Source organism: Mobula birostris, chromosome 12 (genome assembly GCF_030028105.1).
Source record: "Mobula birostris isolate sMobBir1 chromosome 12, sMobBir1.hap1, whole genome shotgun sequence".
Lineage (NCBI taxonomy): Eukaryota > Metazoa > Chordata > Chondrichthyes > Myliobatiformes > Myliobatidae > Mobula > Mobula birostris.
The window spans coordinates 86,417,915-86,427,183 of NC_092381.1; the positions used below are offsets into that span (position 1 = coordinate 86,417,915).

At 37.5% G+C, this 9,269-nt stretch overlaps 1 protein-coding gene across 2 annotated transcripts in view; it reads left to right on the top strand.

The window, feature by feature from the left end:
* Positions 1-8,631, top strand: part of tsen15 (TSEN15 tRNA splicing endonuclease subunit) — a 56,802-nt gene extending 48,171 nt beyond the window's left edge. The window contains exon 4 of one of the 2 annotated variants that reach the window (XM_072274290.1): positions 7,186-8,631. In XM_072274290.1, coding sequence (XP_072130391.1) covers positions 7,186-7,369 — 184 coding nt within the window. In that variant the 3' untranslated portion in view covers positions 7,370-8,631. Of the gene's footprint in view, positions 1-6,613; positions 6,750-7,185 lie in introns of those variants that run through there. The other variant, XM_072274291.1, reaches the window with a different exon arrangement.
* Positions 8,632-9,269: the final 638 nt, after the last annotated feature.

Sequence of the window (9,269 nt, forward strand, 5' to 3'; positions counted from 1 at the left end):
TAATGATGCAATTAGGAAGAGAGGGGTTTTTTTGCTCTGTGGTAATGCCATTGGAGATAGCAAAATTAGCAACACAAGAAATACAAAGATTGTGTAAATTCATCAGGTGAATTTGGTGCAAGTTGGATACAAAAAAACAAGGACAAACTGCACTGAGGAGAAAAAGAATAATCTCCACTTTAAAATTGTTAAATTCAAACCTGAAGGAATAGAGTTTCACATTTAATAGTCAATTCTCAGTGCTGGAGAGGTTGTTTGTCAGTAACAGAAGTTTATTACTTTCTTGGACTGGGTGTGTGATAACAAACTCACTTTATGGGGTGTGTTTCGTTAAATGGTATCATCTAATACCTTTAAAATATGATCTATACTGTGGGGTGCTACTTCCATAAAGCGAATTGCAAAGTGAATAACATGTATAATGACTGGATGGCTGAGTTTAACAGTCCATCTCCCTTAAAGTCTCAAGTTGTTAATTACCATTAGTTTCATTATCTTTGATACGGTTATCAGAAGTGAATGCATCTGGCTAAACAAAAGGTCATTTTAAGAAAAGGGGAATGAGTCAGTTGAGAGCAGGCATAAATATAATGAGTTGAATGGTCCACTTCAAACATACATATAATTCAAGCTACCTGGCCAATCGAATCATAAAAATTCAATGCTTGAAAGAAGGACACTCTTCATTTAGTTTTATAATCATTACAGTAGTGTCCCTTGTGATATGCGAGGAAACAAGAAAAAATGCGTACACTGCCTCAAACCAGCAAGTCCATTATTTTATTCTCTGCCAATGTCAGTAACTAGGCCATCTGCACAGAGGAGGAAGTTCAGCTATTAAGGCCACATTGTCAGATTTGTTTTGATAGTAATCTGGCTAAAACCTTGTCCTGCTGAGGCATCTACATAATGTATTCATTGGGGATAAACTATGCTAAAGGCAACAGTGGTGTCCTTGATGTAGTGAATGTCTCACAGCAGACCTGAAGAATGCAAGTGAACACAATTCAAGTGGATAGGAAATAAATGATGAGTGCATAGACAGGCATTCACAATTTTTTCCCCTTTTGGCATTGAGAGGACAGGAAAGAGTGGCTTTTTTGGTGACTTAGTCCATATGACCTGGAGTGGTCTTAGTTGATTAAGGGTAGAAGAGGGCAGAGTTTCGCTTTTTTCCCTTATAAACACCACCCTTTCCTTTTCCGGACAAATAAGGCTGTAGTAATGCCTGGGGCGAAGGAGGAAGTAAAAAGCTGAGCAGCTCCAATGCTCTAAATAGCATCATATGGGGAAGGTATGATAGGGTAGTTGATCTTTTCCTGTTGGTGAATGTTCAAGGGACACATTTCTTGTACTTGATACGAGGAGAAAATTTAATCATCGCTTAATTCTTGATTTGAATCGGTGGTTGCACAAACCTTGCATGGGACATCTCTTATTGCTCTAATTTTGAATGCAAGAGACTAAATGTAATGGAGTTCAATCATTTTTTTCTTTAAATAGATTGCTTCCTTCTTCTTTATGCTTTTTTAGACATGCTGGCTCCAGTGTGGTATGGGGCTGTGCAAGATCTGAGTTCGAATCATACTACTGGAATGCAAGTTTCTTTCTATATGCTACAAAACTAAGAAATTTGGCTTTGAGCACTCTTGGTCTAATATTGAAAAACTTGAATCCATGGATAAAACTTGTCTAATCATAGCACAAAAGCAAAATGCTGCAACTGAATTTAAAAGTTGAGCACTATAGACTCTCAGAAGTTTAGCAATATCTGTGCAGCATAAATGTTCTTCATGAGGTGTGTCGGATGCCAGGGATGAAAAGCTTGTACTCAAATACCAAGCAAAGGAGAAGGATAGATAGACCAGTTGACAATTGGGTGAAGGGAGGTGAAGTACGAAATGGAAATAAATTTGTAAGATCTAGTGATTTTAAAATGTAGCGTACATTGATAGTTGGAAAATTGAGTCATGAATAAACCATGTCACATCAGTTACAAGCTGTTGTTCTGAAATTGTGAAAACAATATAGGAAATAATGGAATTACACAGCACATCAGGTAGCATCCAGATGAAAGGTCATCTGCCTGAATCTTCAAGCCTCTACAGATACTGCCAGATCTGCTGAGCATTTCCAAAATGTTCCATTATTTCAGATTCCCAACAACCAGTTTTCTTTTGCTTTAGCAGAGACACTGGAGGAGCAAAAAGGAAGCCTTTATCTAACCTATTCCTGATCTTGTGTCTGCTCTAATGTCCAACCTGATTTACTGGCCTCCCGAGACACCTTGCTCATTGATTAAAGTTCGATGCAAATCTTTTCATATTTATGTCTTGGTTTGTAAACACAAGAATTTAACTACTGAAACACAAGTATCTTTGAATTTTGAAATAATGTTTACTGTAACAAAGATAATTTAGGTTTTTTTCCTAATAGCCTAATTGATACAGTTTTTTGCATAAATAATCCAATTAATTGGTAGTTACTGCATTCTATTAAAAACCTTTTGGTATAATTATTTTTTGATTTTTGAAACAGTGATTTAATCTATTTACATATTCATTGATATCAAGTGAAGCATATTATTGATATGTAGTTTTCTCATCAGTAGACCAATGTATTCTTTGATTTATATTTTTCTTCAAATGGAGAATTCTTTCCTGAGCTATTAAACTGCTGCTTGCTTCAGTCTTAAGATCCCCTCGTGTTTTAAGAAGGCAACGATAATCCCAGTGCCGAAGAAGAGCAAGGTGGCATGCCTGAATGACTATCGACCTGTGGCCCTGACATCAATTGCTATGAAGTACTTCGAGCGATTGGTAATGGCACACATCAACCACAGCCTACCAGTCAACCTCGACGCTTTGCAATTCGCCTACCAGAGCAACAGGTCAATGGCAGATGCCATCTCTCTGGCCCTGCATTCCTCCATGGAACACCTGGAGAATAAAGACGTATATGTGAGGCTCTTTTCATTGACTACAGCTCTGCCTTTAATACCATTATTCCAAATAAACTGATTCCTAAGCTCTGGAACGTGGGCCTTAGCACTCAGATCTGCAGCTGGATCTTCAACTTCCTCACAGACAGGACCCAGGCTGTAAAAGTAGGGGACAGGCTCTCCTCTGCAATCACTCTGAGCACAGGTGCCCCACAAGGCTCTTTACTCAGCCCCCTGCTGTACTCACTGTACACCCATAATTGTGTAGCCAAGTTTCCATTGAACTCAATATATAAGTTTGCTGATGACACCACAGTTGTAAGCCATATCTCGGATAATAATGAGTTTGAGTACAGAGAGGAAATTAAGAACCTGGTGGCATGGTGTGAAGACAATAACCTATCCCTCAACGTCAGCAAGACGAAGGAATTGGTTGTTGACTTCAGAAGGAGTAGCGGACCGCACGACCCCATTTATATCAGTGGTGCACAAGTGGACCAGGTCAAAAGCTTCAAGTTCCTCGGGGTCAATATCACAAATGATCTGACTTGGTCCAACCAAGCAGAGTCCACTATCAAGAAGGCCCACCAGCGCCTTTACTTCCTGAGAAAGCAAAAGAAACTTGGCCTGTCCCCTAAAACCCTCACTAATTTTTATAGATGCACCGTAGAAAGCATTCTTCTAGGGTGCATCACAACCTGATATGGAAGTTGTCCTGTCCAAGACCAGAAGAAGCTGCAGAACATCGTGAACACAGCCCAGCACATCACACAAACCAATCTTCCGTCCTTGGACTCACTTTACACCGCACGCTGTTGGAGCAGTGCTGCCAGTATAATCAAGGACACGACCCACCCAGCCAACACACTTTTCGTCCCTCTTTCCTCCAGGAGAAGGCTCAGGAGCTTGAAGACTCATACGGCCAGATTTGTGAACAGCTTCTTTCCAACTGTGATAAGACTGCTGAATGGATCCTGACCCAGATCTGAGCCGTGCCTTCCAAATATCCGGACCTGCCTCTCGGTTTTTTTGCACTACCTTACTTTCCCTTTTCTATTTTTTATTTATGATTTATAATTTAAATTTTTACTATTTACTATCGATTTGTACTCCAGGAAGCACGAAGTGCAGAATCAAATATTGCTGTGATGATTGTACGCTCTAGTATCAATTGTTTGGCGACAATAAAGTATAAAGACCTGTTATTAAATTTCTTTATGTACCATGTAACTAAATTTGTTTTGGTTGATCATGTTTTTTTGCATGTTTCCTCAGCATTTTTCAGTTGATTTAAATGCTAATAGGCTTGATCATTTAAAAATGAGTGAAACAGCTGAAGTGAATTCGGCTCTCAAATGTTTTGAGAATTTGTAAACGAGATAAAGAAAAGCTGCATTAATATCGTTGTCTTTGCTTCCCATTCAGAATGTAATGACATGCTTTACAGAAAATAAATTACATATTATCATGATTTTTCATTATCCATAGCAGCTTTATTTTCTGGTATGACAGAGAAAAATTATATACTAAATTTCTCAGAAGTCTGAATTTCTCAGAAGCAAAAGCTGTATCAGAACCTTGGTCACAGACCTGCCTGTATAAAGGGATAACTTGCTTCACCCCTCTCCCTCCCATCTAAAAAAACTGGCTGTTTCATCTGTACTCTATGCAGGGTATATTACTCTAACTCTACACTCTGTCCTCTAAACAGGGTCTTGACTTGAAAGGTTGATGATCTTGCTGCTTCCACGGGTGCTACCCAGCCTTCTGAGTTCCTCCAACTGTTAGTTTTTTACCCCAAATTCTAGTATCTGAAATTTCTTGATTTCCATTTCATCTTAATTGTATTTCCCTGGCTTAATTTCCCTCTTGCATTCATCAACCATAAACCACCTTTACCTATATTAAGAACAATTTAAGGTCAATTTGCCTATCAGTTCACCTTTGAGACGTGGGAGGAAACTGAACCATTCTGGGGGAACCGATGCGCTTTCAATGCGGATATGAGGATTCACACAGGCAGTGCAGAAGCTGGGATCAAGCCCAGATTGCTGGACAGTGTGATTGCAGTATGGCTTGCCATTCTATGTTTAAAGATTTTTGACTTGGTCCAGGAATGGAGTTTAATTATTACTGTTGTTATGAAGTTAGTCTGTATTAACTCTCAAAGAAAGCATGCTATTTCTGATATTGCATAGGACAAATTTGATAGGATACCAGATAATCAGTCACCTGAAATGTCATCAATTCAATACTGTGCACATAATGCAGCATAGTCTGGATAGATCTGCAGTTTTAATGGTAGAATGCTTTTAATTAAAGGCACCCATTCATGTGTGTGGGAGATTTGATGTTAGGAGAACTGAATAATGTTTTCCATGGCTTTCATTCTAAGGGGATCCTTTTTCATTCACAATAAGTTTGACAATTTGATATAGTGATTACTTTTGAGATGAAAGCTCATTAATCTGAAACATTAAACGCTTTCGCTCCCTGGGTTCTGCCAGTCTGTCTGTTTACAGCACTTTCTGTTTGTATTCAGATTTTCAGCAGTTATGCTGCTTTTCTAGTTGATCAATTTTTTTTCTTTTGCTCTTTTTCTGTCTGCGTAAAGGTATAATTTTTGTTAGTTTTTTAAAAATCTGGTGCAGTCAGAATATCTGAGATTATTTTAGGGGAAGTCCAGTTAATTTTGACTTTGTGACTTAGGGTATGTCAATAATTATTTATACAAAATGAAGCACTACCTTGCAGTGAGTATCATCTTAGTGTTCATCAATCTCTTTAATGCACAAGGTCACAATGCATGTCATCACAAAGAAGGCACAATAGCACCTCTATTTTCTTAGAAGTTTGCATAAATTCGGCATGTCACCAAAAACTTTGACCAACTTCTATCGATGCTCACTGGAGAATCTCCTAACTAGTTGCATCAATGTGTCTTGGTAAAAGTAAACCAGGAATTACAGCATCAAACTGTTTAAATTCAGATATAGAACATAGAACACAGAACAGTACAACACAGGAACAGGCCCTTTATGCTACAGTCTTATGTCAAACTAATTATATTAGTAACCAAATCCTCAACTAAACTAATCCTGTCTCCTTCAAGTTCAATTTATTGTTATTCAACTGTACACATGTATACTGCCAAACAAAACAACGTTCCTTTGGACTAAGGTCCACAACACAGTAGATATAACTCTCACATACTTCACATGATTTACTAGAAATAAATTACTACCACTAAATAATAAGATGCATTTACGACACTAGCTAAAAAGTAAACAGTATAATGCTACTGGTGCTTCATATGTGATGAGACCTGGGTGGTGGCAGGAAACTCAGTTTTCCATCCTAACAGTTCATGCTATGGTACCTCTTGCCTGATGGTAGGAGGTTGAAGAGATTGTTGGACGTATGGGAGGGATCATTGACAATGTTAAGAGCCGTACATATGCGGTGCCCCTGATAAATATCTCGGATGGGTGGAAGAGCGACCCTGATGATAGCAGTCCTCACAATCCTTTGTAGGTACTTGCGAACAGATGCTTTGCAATTCCTGTGAGGCACCTGGACATAAGTCCCTACAAAGGATTGCAAGGATTTCATTTCGTACACACTGTGTCTATACAAGAGCTCTTTCAATGCTCCTTTTGTATTTACCACTAGGGCCACCAATCCTGGTCGTGCAAGTGGTCTGTTCCAGTGCAGGATGCAGTTTCTCACATCAGCCAGTCATATGATTATCTCATGCAAATGCCTTTTGCAGATCTTCATCACTGGTAATAATTGAAGAAAAGCTCAGTGCAGGTGAACTTTTCATCTGATTCAATTCACCTTTCACTTTGCCTTCCAATACACTGGAGTATTTGAGACTTGTAATTTCATTCAAAACTCCATTCCAGTTTTTTCTTTTTTGTAGTTCAGGTTATCAATAACTTATAAGTTTTTGAAAAATGTATAAATGCCGATGATTATACTTGTGAGAAACAAGCTACCTGTGTTGTGAGTATTTCTGCCTTAGCTTCTGCCATATGCCTTAGCTACAAAAGAAATTTGCGTTCTATAATTGTGGGCTCAATAAGGGAGGCATCACATTATTTTGAAATTTAATAAGCAAATTGAAGTGATATGAAAGCCTGCTAAGGCGCCTTGTGTATATCTTTTACTTAAATATTGTAACTTGAAGTTTTCATGGTTTAGGCAAAGCATATATTGATGTGTTGTTCATTTTTGTTTAGGATTAGAAGAATCATGGATTGTATCTGTAATGAGAATGAACAGGAGATAACTCTGGCCGCTGTAGACTCCGACTCGACTGTGGTGTATTATCAGCTGACTAATGGGTTTGTTATACCAGACCCACCAGATGTTATCGAAGATAGCAAACAGTGCAGAAGGAAACGGAAGAAATTTCAGAGATGACCATTATTCATTTTGTTACATCCCATTCTGATTGACTTTTTCCAAAATGCATGCTAAGTATGTGCTATTTATTGATATTCCATATAGAAATAGCCATTTCCCCCACTTTCATGTCATTATCTTTTTGGTCCAGTGAAACTGAACCCATGTTACATTTCATTTTAATCATTGGTTTCAGTCCTAAACAACCACTTAACATAAAATAACATTATTTTACCTTTTTAGGGCTGCATTGACTTTATAAACACTGGAACAATTTATAATTTTTTCTTTTTCTAAAATATTATGTTTTTGTGGTGGCTACTATTTTCCTTTCTGTCCATCAGAGATGGGAAGCCATGCTGATCCCTGGCACCGTTTTGACTGAAGTGGGGTTAGAACATGATTTGTGTACATGGCATAAACCAGCTGCTTCATAGGTTAAAACAAAAATAAAAGCCTTGCCGGAAAGATTGTGGAGATCAGATTGGTTCTGTGGACCTTTTGTTTACCTCTCCACAATTACTGCTTGACTTGAATAATATCTTCAGTATTTCCTGTTTTCATTTCACATTTGCTGCAGTTATGTTGTTTTTGATGGGCAAAACCAAATTAGATAAGTATGTGCATCCTGCTTACATGCATGAATATTGTTCTTATGATCTAATGTCCACCCTACATCTTTGAGTCAGACATCTACAAACCTATTTGAAGAGCAAGGTGTAAATGTAAATAAATATTAACAGCTTTAAAAACACCACTCTAGGAAAGATTCATGAGTAAATTATGACCACCATTAAGAAATGCTGGATTTCATAGTAACATGGTTGTAATGTGTAAACTTCCAAAGAAAAATAATTAAGTTGTACATCTTTGTGATTGGGTTTGTTTCTACGGAAAGATGCTGTCCTCTGTCAGGTATCTGCATACAGGACAAGTGAGGCATGAAATGGTTTCGTTACAATAAAGAATAAAAAATAAAATAATTTAGCAGTGGGAAGTCCAAGCTAAAAGTCACATGCTTATGCTTAATACTCTGTAAACCATACCATTGTTTAAATGGGGTTGGTGTGATCATAAGCTTTTAATGGGAATTTAGTGACCTGTAATAACTAAACTGGACTTGTCATTTCTGATATGCTTCATGAGAAGTTGTTCTCATTATGTTGTGTTATGAATACATTCACTAAATTTTTATAGAAATAATGTATCACATCTTGTTACTGACAGTATGATGGCAGTAATCTATGGTGCGTTGTAACCGGATCGAGTACATTAAAATTGTTTTTCTAGAAAGATGAAATTCTTCCTTGTAAGTTTATTTACAAAATATTAACCCAAATAGAATCAAGTTTCAAATGAGGTTTCCATTCTCTACAGTTAATGGGTTGGTAATAAATGATGGTAACCTGGATACCACTGTAGAGTGAGTAAATCTTCCATAATCTATTTACTGACTAAAATTGAAGCCTTAACATGGGTTATTTCAAAACCTTCATGTTGACAAAAATAGATTTGATAACTGCAATTACTCTGTGTTTGAGGTGCTGTGAATTCACATTAGTACTAAAGCTTTGATCTCTGGGGTTGTGGAATTGAAGAAAGTCAATGAATTTGTGTGCTGTGCTAGAGTCTTGTCCCTGTGATCCTTTTATGTGTTTACGAATGGAGCAAATGAATTAGCATGCTAACCCAGCAGGGCATGTCATTTTATAAAGCATCTGTGAATCCTGAAGTGTTTCTAGAAATATTTTAATTACTTATGGAGAATTTGGACACACTCGAGATGGAGTTAGAAGAATTCATTAATCCCTTCAGAAATCACTTCTACATTAAAGTTATAATGTGCAAGGAAGCCAGCAAGGTTCTTAAAAAACAGATTATCTAAATTGGTTCAGATCACCAATAATCACAGTTCAGA